This window comes from Pyrus communis, chromosome 10 (assembly GCF_963583255.1).
Source record: "Pyrus communis chromosome 10, drPyrComm1.1, whole genome shotgun sequence".
NCBI lineage: Eukaryota > Viridiplantae > Streptophyta > Magnoliopsida > Rosales > Rosaceae > Pyrus > Pyrus communis.
This window is the reverse complement of record NC_084812.1, coordinates 676,681-701,251: the sequence shown is the minus strand read 5'-3', so window position 1 is coordinate 701,251 and position 24,571 is coordinate 676,681. Positions and strand designations below refer to the sequence as shown.

At 38.7% G+C, this 24,571-nt stretch overlaps 5 protein-coding genes across 8 annotated transcripts; 2 read left to right on the top strand and 3 right to left on the bottom strand.

The window, feature by feature from the left end:
- Positions 1–2,049: 2,049 nt before the first annotated feature.
- On the top strand, positions 2,050–3,568 carry LOC137746987 (temperature-induced lipocalin-1-like). The gene is made up of 2 exons (XM_068486990.1): positions 2,050–2,548; positions 3,214–3,568. Exons 1-2 carry the CDS (start codon positions 2,171–2,173, stop codon positions 3,397–3,399), a joined length of 564 nt encoding a protein of 187 aa, XP_068343091.1. The 5' UTR covers positions 2,050–2,170; the 3' UTR covers positions 3,400–3,568.
- A 723-nt stretch (positions 3,569–4,291) lies between these two features.
- On the bottom strand, positions 4,292–7,207 carry LOC137746986 (VAMP-like protein YKT61). The gene is made up of 6 exons (XM_068486989.1): positions 6,837–7,207; positions 6,339–6,436; positions 5,729–5,833; positions 5,500–5,565; positions 5,070–5,156; positions 4,292–4,617 (listed from the first exon to the last, which is right to left on the bottom strand). Exons 1-6 carry the CDS (start codon positions 7,027–7,029, stop codon positions 4,567–4,569), a joined length of 600 nt encoding a protein of 199 aa, XP_068343090.1. The 5' UTR covers positions 7,030–7,207; the 3' UTR covers positions 4,292–4,566.
- Positions 7,208–9,434: 2,227 nt separating this feature from the next.
- On the top strand, positions 9,435–17,143 carry LOC137748962 (glycerophosphodiester phosphodiesterase GDPDL7-like). Its single transcript, XM_068489148.1, has 11 exons — positions 9,435–9,573; positions 9,833–9,972; positions 10,110–10,406; positions 10,494–10,603; positions 10,711–11,212; positions 11,300–11,341; positions 11,445–11,726; positions 11,919–12,061; positions 12,171–12,482; positions 16,260–16,431; positions 16,652–17,143. Exons 2-11 carry the CDS (start codon positions 9,843–9,845, stop codon positions 16,993–16,995), a joined length of 2,334 nt encoding a protein of 777 aa, XP_068345249.1. The 5' UTR covers positions 9,435–9,573; positions 9,833–9,842; the 3' UTR covers positions 16,996–17,143.
- Positions 17,144–18,681: 1,538 nt separating this feature from the next.
- Positions 18,682–20,569, bottom strand: LOC137748731 (ABC transporter I family member 1). Of its 4 annotated transcripts, none has more exons than XM_068488906.1 (2): positions 20,448–20,569; positions 18,682–19,643 (listed from the first exon to the last, which is right to left on the bottom strand). In XM_068488906.1, exon 2 carries the CDS (start codon positions 19,477–19,479, stop codon positions 18,793–18,795), a length of 687 nt encoding a protein of 228 aa, XP_068345007.1. In that variant the 5' UTR covers positions 19,480–19,643; positions 20,448–20,569; the 3' UTR covers positions 18,682–18,792. The 4 variants fall into 4 exon arrangements, with proteins under 4 accessions (XP_068345007.1, XP_068345010.1, XP_068345008.1 ...); XM_068488909.1 differs by having other exon boundaries at positions 18,682–19,626; positions 20,448–20,567; XM_068488907.1 differs by having other exon boundaries at positions 20,426–20,553.
- Positions 20,570–21,594: 1,025 nt separating this feature from the next.
- On the bottom strand, positions 21,595–24,550 carry LOC137748248 (uncharacterized). Its single transcript, XM_068488368.1, has 9 exons — positions 24,249–24,550; positions 23,276–23,359; positions 23,015–23,049; positions 22,791–22,902; positions 22,585–22,670; positions 22,235–22,346; positions 21,992–22,122; positions 21,867–21,915; positions 21,595–21,775 (listed from the first exon to the last, which is right to left on the bottom strand). Exons 1-9 carry the CDS (start codon positions 24,447–24,449, stop codon positions 21,698–21,700), a joined length of 888 nt encoding a protein of 295 aa, XP_068344469.1. The 5' UTR covers positions 24,450–24,550; the 3' UTR covers positions 21,595–21,697.
- Positions 24,551–24,571: the final 21 nt, after the last annotated feature.

Genomic DNA, 24,571 nt, shown 5'->3' with positions numbered 1-24,571 from the left:
GCACCATGTGATGGTTCTCTAATTTAGCTTGTTAATTTCTATATTTATGTTGTCTTAACTTACAAGAAATATCATGTTTATACTTGTAGGATTGATCTTATCAGTTATCATCCGTGTGTGGATGTGGTCCATGAATAATTTTGACACATTTAGACCTTGGTAGACCCTTGATTTTGATATATGATCATAGAATTCTTGGTTTCATAAGGCAATGGGAGTGACATGCCTAATGCTTCCGACCAAGTTTGCTTCTCTTTCAAGTTTCAAGCTATCATCACAACTTGCTTTTTCTTCCTCCCTAAGGTTCCATCCTCTTCAAATTAAAAAAATTGACATGGAAAGTTTTGAATCATATTTTCCAAATCTGATGAAGTTAAATGTCCCTTATATTGAACGGTTATCCTATTAATTGTATCGATACTTTTTGTACAAAATTAATCCTTCAGATAATTAATTCGAAAACAATATCGATGTAATTAGTATGAATTGGTGAAACACGTTTGAAGTTTTAACATAATATGATATATATATATAAAACATGAGAGTGTGATATAAGAAAAATGAGTGTACCAAATTTTAAAAATTAAGGACAAAACAACGTAGAGATATTTACCTACAACAAATGTTACTATACCAATGTTTTAGACCAATAACAAACATTTATGTGTTTCTCACGTAGCAGTGCGATTAACATAAAATGCCGTTAGAGTAATTTCTCGAATTCTCTAATAGAGGTAGGATCCACCAACAGATGTGGAAGGTAAGACTTATCGATACCTGGAAGTCTCATCTTTATTATGGAGTGTAAGATTCTCTTCCTTCAAATTCTAGTGTCGCCGGGGAGGGAGGGAGGAAAGAGAATTTGAAGGAAAGAGAATTATATTCTTTGTTTTAAAAATGTAGTACAAATATAGTATGAAAAATATGGTACGAGTAGCAGTTTTGCTAAAACAAATGCAACTGTAAAAAAATCATGGATTCTGAAACCTTACCATATATGTGTGGCAAGTTCGGAAAATGATCATCTCCAGATCCCTTCCACTTAATCCATCAAGTATGGGGATCCGGACCATTAAAATTTGATCAAACGGCTAAAATTACTATAAGTTTAAAGTGGGCTTCTGTTTGTAGTTGTTGGATCAAATTTCAATAGTCCTGATCTTCAGACTTATAGCGCGTTTACTATTACGGGATGAGAATAAGGAATTTGATTCCGATTACGGATTATACCTGTATTTACTAAAATTGGAAGGAATCAAAAGTGCGTGGGGCCCACACAAAAAATGGAATCCAATTCCTGAAATTGGAGGATTTGGATTCCCAACATACACAAGGTATTTGGATTCCGGATTGCCCAAGCAATCGGAAGGATAATTTTTTTCCCTTTATGCCCTCACTTACTTTCATTATTTCCAAGATTATCCTTTTAACCCCAAACTTATTTTTTCTGAAAATGCTCCTAACAATTTATTTCCTTGTCCTTCTAGCTCATTAAGCATAATTTTATGCTCATTCACATTATGCACAACTCCATACATATGCCGAAGAGAAAAAACTACAACGTAAGGGAGAAAATTTAGATATTAAAGTCAATACTTAAATTTATAAAAAAATAAACAAAATCATTTTAGTATGTCTATGACATAAAAAAGCAATTTAATTTTTTCTTACTATTATATACTATATCAAAGTTTATTAAAAAAATAAGAACATAAAATATTTGATTTGAGACAAGGATATTTTAGTAATCATATTGGTTTATATTCCGATTCTGCTAAATTAGTAAACAGCTTTATGGAATTGTATTCCGATTCCGGACAGTTTTAGTAAACAACTTCAACATGATTTTGATTTTGATTCCACCTCATTTCAATTCTTACTTAATCCAATTCTCCCTCAGTTCAATTCCTCTCAATTTGATTACGGATTAATAAGGAGAAAGGGGTTCGTCCCTTTCCGGGAAGTTCAACCATTCACACTAAGGCCCAGAAACCCCCACGTCCCCGTCCTTTCACTTTACCTTCTGCCCGAAGCAAAAAACCCATTAAAACTCCGCCACCTGCACACACCTTATCCTCACAAAACCCCCCACCCAAAATTCACGAACTCCCGCCCCAATTTCCTCACACACTCTCGCACAAACCAAAACACAAACACTGCATCTGCAACAATGGCGGCGAAGAAGGAGATGGAAGTCGTGAAGGGCCTGGATGTGCAGCGCTACATGGGGCGGTGGTACGAGATTGCCTCCTTTCCGTCGCTGTTTCAGCCCAAGAACGGCGAGAACACGCGGGCGACGTACACTCTGAAAGAAGACGGCGCCACAGTGAATGTTTTGAACGAGACTTGGACCGACGGGAAGAGGGGGTTCATCGAGGGCACCGCCTACAAGGCTGACCCGGCGAGCGACGAGGCGAAGCTGAAGGTGAAGTTTTATGTGCCTCCATTTCTGCCGATCATCCCTGTCGTTGGGGATTACTGGGTTTTGTTCATCGATGAGGATTATCAGTATGCGCTGATTGGCCAACCTAGCAGGAATTATCTTTGGGTATGTATGCATTTCGTATTTACGTTTAAATTTAGCACCAAAATTTAATATATTATGTTAATTTATTTTGTGACCGAAAGATCACGGTTCGTGAAAAGAGTCTCTTTGCAAAGCAAGATAAGATTGTGTACAATATATGTTATATCGCTCTCGCAAAGCAAGAAACCTTTTGCCTTAGAGTAACCATTTATATTAATTTATTCTAATTTTTGTTGATTTTTGATAAATTTAGAGTTGTCGGTTGAAAAATAAGCGCAAATAGAACCTGTTACAAATTTTTAATAGAAAATGAGAAGTGCCCCTTTGTCATTCGGTTAGTGTCGACGATCTGTGTTTATATCGTTTTTAAAATTTGATTAAAAGTACGAACAAAAGATTAAAAGTTTGTAACTGGTTCTATACGTGCATAGTACTTTTGGTTGTGTTACTTGCTGCGGTTTGGAAAAATACGCACGTTTAGAACCGGTTACAAAGTTGTAATTAAATTGAGAGTCCCTTATGTTGTCCTCGTAGTTTCTCCAGTTCTATTTATGATTTAAAAGTTTGTAATTGGTTCTATTTGCACGTAGTACACTTTTTTTTTTATTTAATCTTTGTTGTGCTTTGTCCAAGTCCGTATGTAAAAATCTGATTGTTGTTTTTGGCGGGTGGTAAATTGGATGCAGATATTGAGCAGGCAGCCTTATCTGGATGAAGAAATATACAACCAGCTGGTTCAGAGGGCGGCGGACGAGGGTTACGACGTGAGCAAACTCCACAAGACGCCGCAGAGCAAGACTCCGCCGGAGGCGGAAGAAGGCCCCAAAGACACCAAGGGCATCTGGTGGTTCAAATCCATCTTCGGAAGATAGTGAAAATCTGATAGCACCAGTCCTACTCCGGTAGAAGTAACATGTATGGGGGTTTTGTGATGTCTCTGTATTTGAAATAAGAAAGACAGATTTACTCTAGCAGCGCCATCGTATTGTCGTTTTGTTAATTATGTTCTTGTACTGTTATTAAGCACTAAAGTTTCCTTCAGGTTGGTTTTATTATGCATTGTGTGTGTGTGTGTGAATTTTGATCGCATTTTCTGGAAGATATTTTGAGATGATTTGTTAGTAGAAAATGTCTTCAAGGATCTCTGTTGAATTGATCGGATGTGGACCGTGTCAACATCGCCTGGGTTCTACGGAGGTCGGGAAACTTGCATGTAACGGGTGCAATCTTCTCTGTCTTTGTCGAGAAACTTGCGTGTAACGGCTGCAACCTTCTCGCTCTCTCATCACATGGAGATTCTTGCATGTCACCAGTTGTATATCCATGCGAGCATGCACTCACTTGTCACGCCATCGTATCATTTAGCGTCATTCACGTGCTTCTTTATTGCGTGATGGCACCAGCAGGTGTCTTACAACATAGCAATCACATGGATGGATGTTCAATTAAAGTTGAACAGGCAAGGCGTGGTGATTTCACGCACAGCCCTGTCTAATTCTGGCCCTTGGATTAAACCAAAGGAAATCGAGGTACAAAATAAAAGGAAGAGTAGAAGAACAACGATGTACGGAAATCATTTCCCGCTCCTAAAATGGACGGAATTCATGCAATTTGAGTAAAAAAAAAAAAAAAAAAATCTAACATATAGAATCAGACGGTAGCATAACAATCATGGACCTTTCATACATGTCTATGATAGAACTCTACATTCCCTACATATGCTCTACAATCTGAGAGATGAAAGATGACCCGGCTTCGGAAGAATAAGCAATGGCATATATTTCATAAATCATAATGCGAATATCACGTACATGCAAGCGGAGGCGTAAAATCATGTTACGAAACAGAAACAGTAACATACTATAATAGCAGGGGACCTCGATGAATATTTGGTTTCCGTTTCTTTGAGACGGAAGAAATGAGGGAACTTCACACAATTCTGCCAAGCAAACAACTGACAAATGACATCAACATATTACAATCATCAATTTGTCATCCATCAACTTCGACATTACAGGGTTGCTGCTCGCATTACAAGCTTACAATATGGTACAACACTGATTGGTCTGTTTCGCCTGCTTGTAGAACATCTGTTTCAAACAAACACCGTTGTCATGTACTCACATCAGAAACAAACTAAAGGTATTTAAACACTGGTTGGCACGTTGAACTTTCCAAACTTCAACGGGCACATACAGTGTGTTTTAACATATATTTATTTGCAGAAGGAATGTCCATTCCTTTCCTTCAACCAAGTATTTAAAACAAGAGGCGAAAAAAGATCTCAATAATCCATACGCACAACTTGAAATACAACCCTAATATCTTTGGTACAGTACAATCAGCGATGATATGTAAAAGAGATTGCCAAAAATAAAAATTATGATCACACTAAGATAAACTTAGACCTTGATGTTCAAATGCAGCCCTTGACGTCACACTTGAAATTATAGGTAATTAACATGACATCGGCTGATATATACTATATGAGTGTGTGCAGCGGCAAACGTGTAAATGTATCACAAGAGTATTATGTATGTACCTGCGATGCTGCACTAAGATCTGAACTCTTCTCAACTAAACTGTCCAGTCTCTCACCTCGTGCAAGCACACTATCAATAGTCTTATGCTGTACCAAGGAAATAAACAAAAAAATAAGCCGGGTGAGAAATGTAGGAGGTCACCAACATGAACTGGGATATGGCAGGTAAAGATTATATCATTAAAGATATCTACAACTTATTTCAGGCAAAGAATTCAGCATATATGATATTAAGTTGAAGATTTATTTTAGCCATTACTATTCATAGGTAAACATGTCAAATTGGAGGTCGACATTAAATAAATATTTAAAATAAAATAAAGATATAGGACAGACAGATGTACATAATCTACTAATAAAAAGATCATATAAAAACGAGCTACAACAATACGTTGATCAAAATCTAACTGAAGTAAGGCATTATACTCACAAGGATAATTTTTGTTTCATCCAATTCCCTTTGAATTTTCAACAACTTATCAGCCTCTGCAGGATCCTGAAATTTGAAAATATAGAAAGAAAGAAGAAAGTAACTTCAGTTATAACTCTATAAAACTTATCTCTTTCGTAAGAACAGAAAACATAATCTTGATTAACCCATCTGTTGCCTTATGAGTCCAGCTAAACAAACGAGGTAGAAAACAGATTAACAGGCACACCTGGAATTTCGTCAGAGCCTCACTCAAATAAGGCCATGGTTGTGTGCCATCCTGTTTTGCAGTCCTCCAAGAATCACCAAAATTTTTCTGATATTCATCTAGCACCTGAAAATCATACCAATCAATCACTTATTTGATAACACAAGCAAGGAGCACCATATAAGTAGTCCATGAAACAAAGTATGCAACTATGCAAAAACCTCCGACACAAACAATTCAAAGTCAATTGGATCTAAAATTCTGCTAGGGAGCCACTTAAGCTGACAAACCTATCCATCGCCAAAATACGATAATGCGAAACCTGGTAGCTTCAATAATTGGTTAGTAGTAAAGACCATGGGAGACATGATTGACATTAGCAGATAATTCACCAGTGTCAGCCAATGCTAGCATTTTAGTAATTCCATCTACTAGAAGCCACTCCGATATACCTGATCACATAACACTAACATTCCTACCACGAGAATCATATCTCACATAACATAGTCCAAACTACCAAGGAAATCTTAGGTAACTAGTAACCTGGGAAGCAAGGCATGGCAAATGAAGGTACATAACTAAATATTGACCAGAACAGTAAAATGCAATGCCTAAATGAACATTGTGTTACCTGGTTGAGCAGAGAAAATGCACTTCGAACGGGATAGTGATCATCCATAAAGCCCAGCGCACAGAGACCATTGCTGTTGTAAGCATGTACTTTATACTCTGAAGAAACAAAAAAAAAAAAGAAAAAGAAATTCAGGTTTCATATAAGCATATTGAAATGCTTACATTTGTAAACGTAAACGGTAAACCTGCGAGCTAGACAATCTGTGCCGCAAACTCGGGCATCGATATTGCATCTGATGCCCAAGGAAATCTAGGCATCGAAATACCAATTGAAGCTTCAAATTTCTAGAAGTTCCAACCAAATTCAAGAGCCACAAATCCCAAATCAAATCAGCTTAATCAGCTAGCAGTTTGTAACACGAATTGGAACGATCATAGATTTCATCAAATTGCGAAAATTTTCATGAATTCATATAATCGCAATGAACAATTGTAGTTGAAAACAAAAACTAATGAAAAAAGGGGTCCCTGAAAATTGAGGGTGTCAAGAACGGACCTTCGTGCTTAACGGACTGGCGTTGGCCGGGCGGGGTGCGTCTGGCGACGGTGCGACCGACGAAGACGATGAACTCCTTGACGCTGGACCTCTGGAAGTAGCCGAAGTGACTGGTATCGGAGGCGTTGGCCAAGATGATCGGGTCGGATTCGTCTGGATTGCACTTGAGGACCAGCAAAGCCGTGATCTTCATCTTCCTTCTCTGATTTTTCTGTCCGCACGATCTGAACGCAGAGTTTGTGGGCTGGTGTTCGATTTAGGGATTTAAAGATTTGGGGATTTGAAGATTGAGATCGTGGAGAGGTGAAGAAAGCGAGAGTAAGAATTGTGTTCTGGCAATTGGCGGGTGGGGTGGGATCTCGTGCGGTTTAAGATCCTTGCGATATTGTGCACTTGCTTTGTTCCCTCCACCATTAAATCAAAATTCCTTTAAAAAAAAAAATAATAATAATTAATATAAATATAAATCGAAATCAAATTAGGACCGACTGCCTTTAAATCAAAATTCTTTATTCTTTTTCTATGGCATACAAAATTAATTCCTTATGCTTTCCCAAAATAATAATAATAATAAAAATATTGAAGTACGACATTATAAGGGAATTTTATTTTAAAGCAGCGAAAATACAAGACATTCACTATGTAGATAAATGTTGTTAACTACTTGAGGTACAAGTATCATGTAACATTTATAATTACTTAAGGATCTTACCTGAAGGTCTTGCAACATATTAGCTTTCATGCAAAATATTTCTTAAAACTAAAAATTTTAATATTTCCCAAAAACTATGAGCTATAACCTAGGTTTTTAAAATCGATTTTGATAATTTTTACAAGATTAATTATAAGTGAAAATTCAAGTCATTCAGTCGTACCACATGTTTTCTAAAATTAACTTAAGAAATTTTGAAGATTTTTTGCACCAAAAAAAATAAAAAAATACTTGGGGCCCTCTATTAATTTATATTATTTTTCTATTTTACAAATTTAAAAAGCAATAAAAAAAATAGTTTCATGACCTAATAAATGGTAGGATCACATCCAAGGGTCTTGCAACATTTTTCTTAGTTCTCAAGCAAAATATTTCTGAAAACTAAAAATTTCTTCTTTTTTTTTTTTCACAAAAAATGTGAGTTATAAGCAAACTTATATCCCACTTTTTGTAATCGACTATGGGAATTTTTACAAGATTAATTATAAGCGAAAATTTGAGTCATTTTCGTCACACCATATGTTTCTTAAAAAAACTTAGGACATTTCGAAGATTTCCGAGACATAAAAAAATATTTGGGGCCCACTATTAATTTATTATTTTTTCTCTGTTTCAGATTTAAAAAATAGTTTATGGACCTAATAAATGGTATAATCACATCCAAATGTCTTGCAAAAATTTTCCTTAACTCTCAACCAAAAGATTTCTGAAAACTAAAAATTTCATTTTTTTACAAAAAACTGTGAGTCATAACCCACGTTTTCAAATTTATTTTGGAAATTTTTACAAGATTCAATATAAGCCAAAACTTGAGCTTTCTCGTTGCACCACATGTTTCCTAAAATAAATTTAGGACACATTGAAGGTTTTTTTTCAACACGAACAAAATAATTTGGAGGCCCACTATTAATTTATTAATTTTTTCTATTTTTCAAAATAAATAAATAAAAAGAGTTCTTTACCATTAACTGATATAACCCACGTTTGTAGTTTTTTTGTCTATTTTAAGTAAAAAATGGAAATCCATGCAACTTTACAATGATTTGTTTAAATAATGACATTCATGTGCATGGTTGTACTTAGCATAAGTTATAAATTTGACCAAGCTACCATGGTGACATGTTCTAAAGAACACAAAAATTTGAACCCCCTCCATTAAGCACTTGATTTTGACTAATGGTTATATTTGGTGTTATGAGTAGAAAGTTACTGTTCGGCCATGTAATATAATACACCTTATCTTTCGTATTAGCCGGTTAATTACGTGTGGCTCACGTGATGAGATAGTTATGAAAGTAAAACGTTATATGAAGATTACTTGTGTTAAACTTAAACCCTTTAAGCCTTAGAGCATTATTATGTCATTAGCATTCAATTAATAAAAATATCGAAATGAATGATTCGAGAAACGTCCACAACAATAAAGTTTTATCTAACTGAGGTCGGATCGGTTGTATGAATCCTAGTACGTCATTGCGAAGCTCCAAGTACTCCACGTCTTTTCTTAAAATATATTTCCAAAATCTTCCTTGGTCTTCCTCTACCTCTTTTACCCTGAACCTCTATATCATGCTCACACTTTCTAATCGAAGATCTATACATCTTCGATTCACGCGTCTAATACCATATGAATTCCAGAACAGTCTAAATTTAAAAACGTAGGGATTTCAAAAAATCGTTGAAACTTCAAAGTGAAAGAATACATATGCCTTGCTTCCCATGAAACAAAAATGACAACGATCCAACTCAGCCACTCCCCAAAAATAGTAAATACAGTTAAAAAAAAAACTGGCTTCTCCTTTAATAGTGATTCCTGGGCTGGTATTAATGCGAGAAATGTGTGCAACGTAAATGGTAAAAAATGAAACCAAAAAACCTATTTGGGGGTAAATTTTTGGTAGGTAAAACTGGGTGTAAATTTAATTCATAACCTCTCACTTTTCTACCCCCTTCTTTTATCTCTTCCACCGCATTCCCTCGATAGTTTTGCACAAGCTTGACGGGGAGTGTTTGATTCCTCTACGAGTAAGTTCTATTCGTTTTTTCATTCGATGCTTTTTATGTTTAGAATGGATCATTTGTTTGATGATTCGATCAATCCCCATATGGAGGATCACATTTTGGAATGTAAATCGATGATTTTGGCAATAAATCTGAATCATATAGTGTTTTTGTCCGATTAATGATAATTATATGAAAAATGAGAACATTGTAGCGTAATAGTTCGGATGTGAAAAAGTACTGTCATGTTATCGATACATTTTTTTTTTTAAATCGGCGACAGGTCGCAAGACATGATCAGGTGTTTGCTTTTCGTTTCCTTGTTGATCTACTCGTCTTTAGCAGCGAAACCACCAAATGAAGGACAGAAAGCAGCACCTCAAGCTCAGGGGCCTCCCTCGAAAAAATGGCAGACTTTAACCGGTAATAACAATTTTTCGGTTACAATTTGGACCTTAGGAATTCAACATCTCAAGAAACCAAGTTCAAAATTCATGTTAACAGAACAAGATTGTAACAGATATGAACAACAAAAGCTATTTTTTGTTCAACATTTGCAGGTCAACAGCCTCTTGTTATAGCGCGTGGCGGGTTTTCAGGGCTTTTCCCGGAAGCCAGCACCTACGCGAATAATATGGGAAAGTCTCTGAGTTTGCAGGGCTCTGCCTTCTTCTGCAATCTGCAGTTAACGAAAGATAGCGTCGGAATATGCCTGTCGAACATTCTGCTTGATAATACAACAACTATATCTATGTTCTACCCTAAGGGCCAAAAAACTTACAAAGTGAACGGGAAGGATATTCGCGGCTGGTTTGCGTTGGATTTCACAGCTGATCAGGTGTTAAACAATGTGTCACGTAAGTCCTTGAAACGAAGATTTTGTGGTTTAAGGACTAATCATGCTTTGTTGTTTTTAATTTTATGTTCTTCAATTCCTTTTGCAGTGACTCAAAACATTTATTCGCGACCAAGTCAGTTCGATGGTATTTTGCCAATCGCTACTGTCGAAGATGCTTTGGGAGCTAAACCAGATAAATTTTGGTTGAATGTGCAAGTATCTCTCTTGATCTATACTGTCATTTGATTAATTTGTAGAGCTATGTTCTCCACTAGTTACGAATCATTATTTTCGGTGTTCTGTATGCTCTGTGTCGCGTGCAGTATGATGCATTTTACAACGAGCACAAGATCAGCATGGCATCATTTGTCGAAAAGGCAGCCAAATTCGCACCCATACCTTACATCTCATCTCCTGAGATCAGATTCTTGAAAGCCATCGGTGGAAAAGTGAACAAAATGAGGACAAAGCTCATCTTCCAGTTCCTTGACCCCGAAGAAACAGAACCGACAACCAAGCAAAAGTACAGTGCACTGGTGAAGCAGCTCGGAATGATCAAGTCAGTTGCAGCTGGAATCCTTGTCCCGAAAGAATACATATGGCCTGTAAACAAAAACAATTACGTGGAGAAAGCCACGACACTCGTGAATGACGCTCACAAAGAAGGGCTAGAAGTGCATGCTTCCGGTTTTGCCAATGACGTTATTCTCCCTTATAACTACAGTTTTGATCCCACAGCTGAGTACCTGCAGTTTGTCGATAACTCTCAGTTTTCGGTTGATGGTTTGCTGACCGATTTCCCTCCTACAGCATCAGAAGCAATCGGTGAGATATCATATCAGACATTCGTAATTTTACAAGCAAATGTTTGATTTATAACCTAGTTAACCTGCCAATGCCTTCATGCTGCAGCATGCTTTGTGCAGAACAAGAACGGAACCAAGCCTAAGACAGGTAATTAATTAGATTCTACTAGCTTAATATAAATGACAGGCTGCATTGTGAATCGCGTGATGTGGTTGTTAAGAAGTTCCTGAGAAAATTTTCGAACTTGCAGGATTTCCTTTGATCATAACTAGAAATGGAGCTAGTGGAATCTATCCCGGCAGCACAGATCTTGCTTACAAGCAGGCAGTAGAGGATGGGGCTGACATAATCGATTGCTCGGTTCAAATGTCAAGCGATGGTGTTGCCTTCTGCTTAGACACTCCAGACCTCAACTCGGGCACTAACGCATTGAGCCAATTCATGACCAAGAGTGAGACTATCCCAGAACTTCAAGCAGAAGCCGGAGTCTTCTCCTTCCAACTCTCGTGGAGCGATATTAAGAGCTTGAAACGTAAGCCTCTATAATTCAAAATTTGTTATTGCTACTTGCTAGTAAATAGTAAGCTTCTGAAATTACGAAACTTAAGAGTACGTCCTACATTACTAAATTTAATGGTTAGATATACGCTAAAGAATCCAAACGAATTTAGCGACAGGCCGCTTAAGTGTACTAATGGCTTTTCAACTTGGCTATTTATTTCAGCACAAATGCAGAGCCCCTACGGAACCAAGGAAAAAATAGTCAGAAACCCGGCTAACAAGCACGCGGGCAAACTGGTGACCCTCAATGAATTCCTGGAGTTTGCAAAGAAAAATGCAGTTACTGGAATTCTGATTAACATTGAGGTAACATTTATTTCCAGAAATTTCATTTGTTTTCTACTTTCGATGCCCAAACTCTTCCTACTTTTATCGTTCATGCGCGAGAACTGATGACACACGAACATATTCTCAGTATGCTGCATACCTAGCATCAAAGGCAGGACTAGACGTTGTGGGAACTGTATCCTCTGCCTTGAGCAATGCCACATTCGACAAGCAATCCACTCAGCAAGTGTTGATCGAGTCAGATGACACTTCCGTGCTGGCCAAGTTTAAAGACACGAAAAACTACAAGCGAGTGCTGAACATCAAGGAGAAGATAAGCGATGCAACCAAGGAATCTGTGGCGGAGATCAAGAAGTACGCAGATGCAGTAACCATCACCAAGGATTCAATCGTCAAGATCACCGATTACTTCATTTCTGGCACGACCAACGTTGTCCATGTTGAAAATCAATGTCAAAGTTAGGCAAGGAAAGTTAGGCAATGTTAGGTATGGTTGAATAAAAATTATTAGGTGCAATTAATGTGTTTTGTGTGGTAATAAATAATCTTAGTTTAATCATTTGGTTTGCTATAAATACCTAAGTTCTCAAGCATTGTAAATCATCCAAGGAGAAACAAAGCCTAGAGCTAAATAAGAAAAGCTTTGCTAATTAGTTTGTTTTGTGAGCTTTCTTTTAGTGTGTGCTCTATTTTCTTCTTCTTGGGATCATTAGAGTTATCTTGGATACTCTTCTTATTCAACAATTGGTATCAGAGCCAAGTCGGTCAGGGATCGTTCTTGGTAGAGCATTGGTTGTAAAGTCTCTTGAAATTCCGAGTATGCTCTGTGGTTGCAGTTTTCACTGATCTTCCACATCAGAAAAGGTTTCTTGAGATTATTGCTGGGGTTATCACAAACCTTGAGAGGGAGCTTCTTTGTGTCGAGAGTAGTGTATTACTCTGCACGGTAATCACTCAAGCTTGTTCGGTGTAGTCAAAGTCTTGCCGATACGATGGGTGATCTTCAAGTTGTTGGAGGAATCAAGAAGCTCAACAACCAAAACTATAACACGTGGGCAACGTGTATAGAGTCTTACCTTCAAGGTCAAGACTTGTGGGAGGTTGTCGGTGGTAGTGAAGTTACACAACCGGCAGCGGAAGATGCTAACGGCGTCTTGCGAAAGTGGAAAATTAAAGCAGGCAAAGCGATGTTTGCTTTAAAGACCACAATTGAAGAAGAAATGTTGGAGCACATTCGGGATGCCAAAACGCCAAAGGAAGCATGGGACATTTTTGTTACACTCTTTTCGAAGAGGAACGATACAAAATTGCAACTTCTCGAGAATGAGCTGCTATCGATGGTACAACGCGACATGACGATTGCCCAGTACTTTCACAAGGTGAAGTCGATATGCCGCGAAATTTCAGAATTAGATCCAACAGCTCCTATTGGGGAAACCAGGATGAAGAGAATAATTATCCATGGTTTGAGACATGAATATCGAGGGTTCATTGCCGCTATACAAGGATGGCCAACACAACCATCGCTTGTTGAGTTTGAAAATTTGCTTGCAAGTCAAGAAGCTATGGCCAAGCAAATGGGAGGAGTCTCACTGAAGAGTGAAGAGGAAGCGCTCTACACCAACAAAAGCAAATGCACCTTCAAGCGGTACGCTGGTGGTGGATCTAAAAGAAATGGTGACAAGGAAAAAGGTCATCAAGGAGGAGGGAGTTCTCGGCCAGGGGGAGCTCCGAAGTATCACGGCAACCGTGGTCAGTCCCAGAATAATAAAAGATTTGAGGGCAAGTGTTACAATTGTGGAAAGAATGGCCACATGGCAAAAGATTGTTGGACGAAGAAAGAGCCTGTTGAAAGTAATACTGCTACTTCCAGTTCGAAGGAGAATAGTGAAGATGGCTGGGATGTTGAAGCATTATTCGCTACGGAGGAAGAAGAAGAATTAGCCCTCACGGTAACAACACCAGAACGCATTGACTACAAAGATGATTGGGACGTCATTGCGTCTCTAGCCCTGGAGGAAGAATGGGATGCAGAAGCATCATCTTGTTGGTGCTCAGAAAATGAGGCGTTGCCCGACCCAAAAGATTTAGAAGATACATTGCAAGGGAAACTGGGAGACCAAGCTGCCCAAATCCAATCAAGTCCAGATGAGCCTGAAGATTTGCTTGCTGGAGACGATGTCGAGCAAGAAGTACCTAAGAGTCCTTGGCAAACAGGTGTGTACCAACAACCACAAGAAGTTAGACCTAGTGAAGTGGAAGTATCAACTCCACAAGCACAACTAAGAAGGTCAACAAGAGTACGAAAGCCAAATCCTAAATATGCCAATGCTGCCATAACTGATGGAGCACCAAAAGAACCTGAGGTGTTTGAAGAAGCATCACAGAGTTCTGAATGGATAAGAGCTATGGAAGAAGAAATCACTGCGCTTAAGCAAAATCAGACTCGGGATTTGGTGCCAAAGCCAAGGGATATGAAACCCATATTCTGCAAATGGGTGTACAAGATAAAACGTCGTCCTGATGGTTCAGTTAAAAGGTACAAGGCTTGGTTGGTGGCTCGAGGCTTCTCTCAGCAATACGGACTAGACTATGATGAAGCGTTTAGTCCAGTAGCAAAGCTTACAACCGTACGAGTCCTACTTGCACTTGCAGCTAACAAAAATTGGAATCTATACCAAATGGATGTGAAGAATGCTTTCTTGCATGGAGAGTTAGATCGGGAGATCTACATGATGCAGCGAATGGGCTTTGAAAGTAAAGTTCATCCCGAGTACGTGTGCAAGTTGAGGAAAGCACTCTACGGTCTAAAACAAGCACCAAGGGCGTGGTATGGTAAGATTGCTGAATTTCTAACACAAAGTGGTTATTCAGTAACACCTGCAGATTCCAGCTTGTTTGTCAAAGCCAATGAAGGAAAGCTAGCTGTCGTGCTAGTGTATGTGGATGACTTGATCATAACCGGTGATGATGAGGCAGAAATTCTTCGGACGAAGGAGAATTTATCAGTCCGTTTCCAGATGAAGGAACTTGGCCAACTCAAGCACTTCCTTGGTCTAGAGGTTGATCGCACACAAGAAGGAATATTTCTCTGTCAACAGAAGTATTCCAAAGATTTATTGAAGAGGTTCGGAATGCTCGAATGCAAGCTGATCTCTACGCCGATGGAGCCAAATGTCAAAATGAGTGCACATGAAGGAAAAGATTTGGAAGATGCGACGATGTATCGACAATTGGTAGGTAGTCTGATCTACTTAACCTTGACTCGACCTGACATTTCTTATGCAGTTGGTGTGATGAGTCGGTACATGCAAAATCCAAAGAAGCCTCACTTGGAAGCAGTTCGACGAATACTGAGATATGTGAAGAGTACAATTGACTATGGTCTTTTGTACAAGAAAGGTGAAGACTGCAAGTTAGTTGGTTACTGTGATGCTGACTATGCAGGAGATCATGACACCAGGAGATCAACAACTGGGTATGTGTTTAAGCTTGGTTCTGGAACCATCTCTTGGTGTAGCAAGAGACAGCCGACGGTATCATTGTCAACCACAGAAGCAGAGTATAGAGCAGCAGCAATGGCAGCTCAAGAGAATGTATGGCTGGTACAATTGATGAGTGATCTACATCAACCAGTAGATTATCCAGTACCATTGTACTGTGATAACCAATCGGCCATTCGCTTGGCGGAAAATCCAGTCTTTCATGCAAGAACTAAACATGTGGAAGTGCACTACCACTTTATCAGAGAAAAAGTTCTACAAGAAGAGATTGAGATGAGACAAGTCAAGACGAATGATCAAGTTGCGGACTTGTTCACAAAAAGTTTAAGTACAGGCAAGCTCGAAAATTTTCGCTGTCTGCTCAGCACAGTGCAAAGAATGAAAGCTGACATTGAGGGGGAGTGTTGAAAATCAATGTCAAAGTTAGGCAAGGAAAGTTAGGCAATGTTAGGTATGGTTGAATAAAAATTATTAGGTGCAATTAATGTGTTTTGTGTGGTAATAAATAATCTTAGTTTAATCATTTGGTTTGCTATAAATACCTAAGTTCTCAAGCATTGTAAATCATCCAAGGAGAAACAAAGCCTAGAGCTAAATAAGAAAAGCTTTGCTAATTAGTTTGTTTTGTGAGCTTTCTTTTAGTGTGTGCTCTATTTTCTTCTTCTTGGGATCATTAGAGTTATCTTGGATACTCTTCTTATTCAACAGTCCAGGAAATGAAGGCCGCGAACATCACTGTGTACGCCCACTGGCTGAGGAACGAGTTTGTCAGTCTCATGTTCGATTATTTCTCAGACCCCATCACTGAGATTGCTTCATACGTTCAAGGGTTCGAAGTTGATGGCATTGTCACCGATTTCCCCGGAACTGCCAGCAAATATATGAGTAAGTGGACTACTACTTCCGCAGTGGAATTTTAACCTACTGAACACGAACACCTGAAAATAACATGGAGGCCTATTGACCGGTGTCGCGCCATATGAAGGGTCTAAATACTCTATCTAATGAGTCATTTGTAGGTGTTCGTACTCAGTATGCGTTAACGTAACCTAGACAAACCGAGTTACAAAAACCGCTCACAACAATTTTCGACATGAATTTGCAGGATCCCCATGCAGTGATACGGACCCCAAGGCCAGCGTCCCGTATGCAATCTTGCCAGTTGAACCAGGTGCACTGTCGGGTCTGATCAGCCCCGAGGCATTGTCTCCGGCAGAAGCCCCAAGCCCGGCTCTTCAGATCTCGAATGTGGTTGACCCACCGCTCCCCGGAGTGGCGAAGAAGAACGATTCCAGCTCCAGCCCCGGCTCCAACTCGGGTTCATCTGATTCAGGCTCCAAATCTCCACCTGCCCCTGCACCTTCTGATGAAAAGTCAAGTGCTTTTGCAAATGGGGCCAGTTGGTGTGCTTCTCTAGTTGCTGTAATGGTGCTTTTGCTGGCGAATTAAGTGCTTCTGAGAATTAATCTAATATTACGTGAGTGTTATACACACAACATCATCTCATACAGTATAGTAAACATTGGAAAATTAGACAGATTTATTGATGACTGGTTAATTGTTTTGGTTCTTCATTATATTTTGTTCATCCTACATTTTCATTCAATTTTTTTCCCACTAATCATCAATCAACTCGAACCGATTTCGATTGAAAAATCTCTAAAATTCGAACCTATTGAACCGGTTCGATCGATTTGTTTGATCAATCATGTCCCATAATTTAGTACTAATCAGAGTTTTATCACTTATTAAGATCAACTTATTTAATTTGAAGGTACGTTCATACCCTTCACAATTTCATACCGAGTAAATGTCAAACTTTTAATCCTTTAGAAGTTCGATGATCGTTTTTTTTTTCTCTAATTTTTAAAGCAAGAGATTAACACTACTTTCTATGAGATTCGGTCAAAATCGAGCTAAAAAGCTTTGTTGTTGTAATGTTTTTAATTTTTTTAAAACACGGGAAGAAATATTTTTATAATTATTCAAAGAAAATATGGAAATTCAGCAAAAAAAAAAAAAAAAAAAGAAAATAGAAACAAAAGAAATTTAAGAAAGGGAGAGGACGAGGCTCAGATTCGCCTTTGTTCAGACAAAGGAGGGAAGGAAACGCAGCGTTCCATGGCTGCGAATACGGCACCTGCCGGCGGATGGAAGGACAAGTATAGTCATTTCCACCGCCAAACAAAGCAACCGGGTCGCCCCGCCAAGGAAACCGGTTCCGCATTCCCGCCGCCTGGTTTTACAGTCGCTAAAAGTATCATCACCGCCTCGTTCCGAGAGAGAGAGAGAGAGAGAGAGATACAGAGAGACAGAAACAGAAGCAGAAAATTTGATGATGATGATGTTGATAATGAATACGAAGAAGAAGAGGAAGGAGGAGTAGAGAGGGTTGTTTGGGTGCGAGTAGCATAAGGTCGGGTGTCGTGAAATCATCGGCTCCACCGTCATTCAGAGAGGGCGGCAACCACCCTCAGGGACACCCGGAACGGCCTCTCTGAGAGCAGAGCCTCATTCTTAAACTAATGAGCCTTTAAACCCTAGACGCTGCGGCCTAAGCCCCTCTTTTATACTTGCTCCGAACCGAGTGAGGGTATTTTGGTCAATCTCGTATCGTGGGGCAGTATAGGACCCGATGGTTATATCTTGAAAAGATGGGGGCATTATGGGAATGTGAATGACCACACTCCTTGGACATTGCATTTCTGAATATTGGCCCAGCAGACTAGTCCACCTCACAAAACTCGAAAATTTTGAACGGCTTAGATTCTTTCTTTCTTTTGAACGGTCATAATTTCGAGATTTTTCAAGCTCCTAACACAGGGATTCAGAGATAATCTTTTTCAGTTTCCTTTGTCTTTGGACTTATCAATTTGCATTGAATCTCCCTAAACTTTAATTCATGTAAATATCCTAAATTTCTAGAGAAATTTTTTAGGTGCCCGATATTCAACTTGGGATACTCCAACTGTCATAATATAAGTGAATAGACATAAAAAAATTTATAATTTCCTTCACTTGTATAATAATATAAAGTACCGCTTAAATACCCAGCACTTGAAAAATCTCTCCAATTTTTGTCACAATTTTCCGTTAATATCGTATGCTTATGCAATTTGGCTAGATTGAAGACAATAGCAGCCATCAAAAAATTGATAAGCAAATCAAACGTTCACAGCATGAATAACAAACATGTAAAATAGTTGCATACTTGCATTTTTCAATGACAAAGAAATAGGTATAAATTCAAAAATCCGAACGATCGAGCATATCTACGAGAGTCATCCTCCTCGGGAACCTCGGAGGCAGCCTCAAATACGTTGCATCTTCAATGTCAATAGGCAGATGTGTTGCCACAATCACAATGCCACCTTTCTTCCTATGCTCTGCGATGATATACTCGAGCAGCTTTGTCCCTTCAGTGTCCAACGCAACCGAAGGCTCATCAAGCAACCAAATTGGCCTATCGATTGCCAGAAGCCTTGCGAGCTGCAGCCTTTTCCGCTGCCCCATTGACAGCATTCTCGCTTTGTCCTTTGCCAGTCTCCCGAGCCCCATCAGCTCCAAAGCCGGCAGTGAATTCCCTTCCTTGCCTTCGAGAACTTCAAACCACTGAACGTTGTCGAGAACTGTGAACTTCTCTTTCACCGCATCTTTAAGGGAGAGCCAGTTAAGTTGAAGCTTGTACTGGTGGAAAACTCCCGAATCTGTGATGTCGTGTCCATTCCACAGGACCTGACCAGCAGAAGGACGAGAAAATCCTGCTAACATGCGTAGGAAGGTAGACTTGCCCGAGCCATTAGTGCCCATCAGCACAAGTGCTCCACCATCGTGAACTGAGGCATTTACGTGTCTCAAGATTTGTTGTGCATTCCTCATGCAAGAGACATTGTTGAGAAGGAGACGGGGAAGCGGCGGCTTTCTGAGAGACATCAATGGGGTCTATCAAACAGAAAAACTACAATTAATTTGGGACTACGAAGAGGCCTTCTGAAGTGTGTATTATCTTCGGTCGATGTTCAAAATCCTGTCATCCAAACCAAGTCCCAACTAGTAGACGATGCAGGACGTAACAGGTAACTGTCATACAAAAATTCCTGTTACAAAAAGTTTGAAAAAAAAAAAAAAAATGAGACTCCAATCAGCTCATAAAACAAAAGCAAACATGATTACTTTCTGAGATCAAGGTGTTTTCTTTTGCGTTGGATGTTAACGAAAAAAAGAAAAAAGGATCAAGTAACCTATAGCATAAGTTTCATGGATGATTTGATTTCGTCTGTCACAAAGCGAAAATTGACAACAAGTAAGCTTATTTTTCTTCCTATTCATATCAAATGATACGAAAATAACCATTTATTCATAACAAATTAGTATTCATCCCCATAGTTTCGATAGCATCTGAATAATACGCGGAACTATCAAGAACAAAGTGCATTACGCATACGATTAGCAACTCTAGCATGAAAAAACACAAGCGTTATTCAGAATATTATGCATTATCACAAACATATCAAAAGTATGGAGTATTTGGAGCTAACGGAAGACTTGACCCAAAATCGAGCGCAGTGGCGTTCTAGTATTTATACAGCCGACCCCAATTAGTGAGATAAGGCCTGGTTGTTGTTTATCACAAACACATCAAAAGTTCTCACTGAATCATACACAATTCAAAGCAAAATTACATAAAAGTCATAGAATTTCATAAATTCAAATCAATAAATAGTTAAGTGAACAAATAAATTTCATAAATTCACAAAATTTTGTTAAGTTAAACAGATAAGAAATTGGGTTCAAAGATCAAGGGGAAAAAGCAGAAAAGCAAATAAAAGAAAGACCATGAAAAATTGGAGAAATAAAGAGGCAGCAGATTTACTAGCACCAGAAAAGAACGGATGTCTAACCGGCGGTAGCTGAGTCGGTGCCGGCGTTGCTGGCGGAGTTCGCGGCCGTGGTTGTTGCTCGTGGTTCGAAGGTCGCATACCGTGAGTTGCTCATGAAGCAAAGAGAGGTCTATTCTCGGCGCCTGTGTTTTCCTTTGGTTAGATTTGTTGAAAAGTCTTTTATGCCCTTTTAAAATTGGCAATTTTTTTCCTCTCTAAATTTCTTTTTGGATAAAATTTTCAATGTGACAGATACACAAGATTGTAGGTCACATGTTATTATACATTGGAGAGATGCTAAAAAAATTCTTCTTTCCAATTATATAATGACATTCGACGTACCACCCAAGTTTCAATCTGAAAAATCTTTACTCCCTACCGTCAATTTGATAATCTTTTCTAGTGCTTTTAAGGTATCAATTTGCTTCCTACCTTCAAGTTGATAATATTTTCTTTTGAGCGTCTGGCCACACTTGAATAGATGAAAAATAAAGCTCGATTTGGACGGATTATTTGACAAATCTGATGGTGAATGCAAAATTAAAAGACTTGGGCTCATAACCAAATTAAAAGACGAGAGGCGAATCGAAATAAGATACTAAGTTTAAAGCAAGGTTCTAAAAAACGTTAGGCACTAGTCGGACAGCGAGTTGAGACCTAGCGTCTAAGCGGGGACTAGACAAGCGTCTAGGCGGATTTAAGTAAATCTATTATATTTCATGTACATAAGCGTCTGTTTATACTTAAAATATATATATTTCATCATAAACTACAAAAAAGAATGACACATATATTATGAAGTATTGGAACATAATGAAGATATGGGAAACAAGCATATAATCTGTGTTCATTTAAATATTCAACAAGTCCCTTATAGTTTATTGAAAAAAATAAAATGCAAAATGAAAGTTATCTATTTTCTATCTAAGTGAGTTGCAATCTAGGTGGGTGCCTAGGTGGTCTAGGTAGGCACCTCAACAGGTCTAGGCGTCATTTCTTAATTTTCAAATACCTAAGCATTAATCAGGACAAGACCAACCATCCAACACCTTCAGGACAAGACCAACCATCCAACACCTAGACGGCGCTAGACGGCGATTTTTAAAACAATGATTCAAAGCACATTGCCAAAACTTGCCCTTCTCCTGGTGGAACTCAATATTTTGCCTTTTGGTTTTACATGAAGCATTGAAAGGAAGGAAAGCAACACTGAGTGATGCAATCCAATTGTCAAAAGAAATATGAAGTCTTTGACAAAAGAATGTTACAATTTACATGATCTCCTTTCCTCTCTGATGGAGTACAGATCTATGCACAACTTCTCCAGCTGATGTAACAAAGCAGGTTTCCTGCAACCCGAAACAACGGAAGAATGAATATGTCAAACTCGATGGACAAATTGCCAAGGATTAATTAACAGCAGAAGAGATGAATGCTCACAATCTCTAATGAGCCGACTCTATGAAGAAAAAACCCGTCTTCCAATTTTCTGCGCAACCGGGCAAAAGGAGTCAATAAAGGGTTGCGTGTATGGGGGCACATTGTGCATCAACCAAGAGACTCACCTTCTAGATGCTGATGTTTCATTTACGGAAGCAAGATAAGCACCCGCTGCCATTTTGCCCGGGTTCCTGATGTAGCTCAGATTACTTAATCGGGGGCTGCTAACGCAACCCTGCCCGCTTAAGTATGCGTTCTGGAGAATACAAGACATGAACGGGTGAGGACTTAGGAGACGGATTTTGCATTTACTTGGAACTGGTGCGGAAACAAGGTATCAGTGAATACATAGAACTCTAAGTTCCTACCACTTCAAATTTCGTGAAAGTACTTTGTAGAGACTCGAAAACTTGCGTTGCTTCCATTCTCTCCTCACCATCTTCACAAATAGCCAGTGAATGGAATCCAACAACTACGCGCCTATATGGAAATACACTGAGTTAGCAATTGGAAGATTAGTTATGGAAAATTAAAATTTTAGAGCTACATTGCCAGTGTAGCAGTAACTTCTAAACATAAACGATACAACTCATGAACATTCACAATTTCTTCAAGCTTCGTTGTGTTTCTAAAATATCGCTAGCACATAAGAAACAGAAACTAAAGAACAGAAGAAGTTAATCACAAATAGCAGGGCCATACAACTAATTAAGTTTACCAGTTACTACTGGTTGACTCTAGTGTCCTTCTCAGCCAACGTAACTGATCGTTTCCAACTTCGCTTAATGATCCCGTGGTCAAATTCTTCGCGTTAAAAAAATTCAAAATCAAAGGACAGCGAGTTATTAGGCAGGCAAACAACATCGAAAGCTAAAAGTGAAACATGATCGCAGAGATCAAATCGAAAAACAAATTAGAACATACCTGAAATAATCCAGTATCCACGACAATGACAACCAAGGTTTTCTCGTAAGGTAACTTAATCTTCTTTTGGAAGTAACCTCCTCCTTTTCCTTCCGAAACTCTGGTTGTGTACCTGCAAGTGCAATTTAACCAGAAAACCGAAAACAATGGTGCCAACAGCACAGCTGAATCTGAGATGTAGTAATAGCAAAATTACGTAAATTATTGCCTGGAGGACAGCATACCAGGGAACTTTCAGTGTCGAGAAATGGAGGGTGCCCTGTAAAGCGAATATATCCAGCATTGTTACCAACAGTTAAAGCCGAAGAAAGGAACAAATTCTTACCCATTTTATCCATCGCTACACAATGTCAATCTATCAACTTTATCCATTCGTGTAACAGTTTCCTACGAGATCTTTCATTCACGTTAACAGTTTCAAACTTCTATAATTCCAAAAAAGGCTTTGCAGAACAGAAATCATGTGAAGAGAAAAACAACCTTACATTTTGCATGAGCGGATCATCTTCCCCAAGATCGCTAACGTCCACCACAAACTCTGCCTTGTACTTGTTTGCCACCTTCTCCATCTTCACCAACAGGAAGAACCACAATTAAACACAAAACCAAAACCAAAACCAAAGAAACACAAAACCAAAGGTTAATACTAAGAATCAAACCCGACAACTCATTTCTAAAGAAAGCCTTAAATTCTTTTCATCATCGATCCCCTATTCTTTTCGCTTAAAGAAACACAAAACCAAAGGTTAATACTAAGAACCAAACCCGACAACTTATTTCTACCGAAAGCCTTAAATCGTGGACCCCATCGGCACATAGCAAACGAAAAATTAGAACCGGTAAGCCACTGCCTGTACATGAACAAGTAGATGTGCTTCTAGCATTTGACAGATGGATAGTGGCATTAGACCAAAGAGAAAGGTGAAAACAAGATTCCTCAGCAAACAATAACATAGTATCTACTCCCACAGAAACAGATTAAACATTCTTCTACTTTTGGTTGCTGAACAAACACAGTTTTGAATCACATACATCAACACTTAACCAAACTATTCAACAACAACAATAAAGCGTTATCTCACTGTGTGGGGTTAGTTGTATGAATTATAGAACACCACTGAGTTCGGTTTTGCACCAAGTTATTGAGCTAGGAAGTTTGATTTCCTTCCAAATATCCTCATATTTTCTAACAATTAGAAAAAGATTCTTGCTTCATAAAAATATAGTCCAAAAGTAGTGATCAATGAAATCGAATTATAATACACGCAGATAGAACTTTTTATAATTTTTTAATAAAAAATGACAAATTTTCCACTAAAAGGGCATCAATAAAACACGTTTTAGTGATCCTTTATCGAAAAAGTTTTGATTTTTATTTGCGACTCGTAAAAAGTTCGATTTATGCGTATCTCCCAACAACGAGCGTTGAAATTCCAATAGGCAAAGTAAGAAAGTCACCTGTTTGAGAAGATGGGTCTGTCGGGTGGGAGGCCGGAATCCTCCTCCGACGCTGATGAAGTAAAGATCCAGCGGCCTCCTCTCACTTCTGCAATGGCGGACAGAGCTCCGAGGCTGACCCAGCTGAAAAGCAAGGTAGAGACAAAAGCATAGACTCACCTGCGTCACCAGTGTAAGAACCCAAGTGGGTTTTTTCTCCATTGTTTACAGAGAGAGTGGTACAAAATCTCAATGCGCCTATCAGTGATATCTCTCAGCTTGTATATCTGAGTGACTCCACCCACCCATTTTTACCATACAAAAAAAAAAAAAAATATGTACGT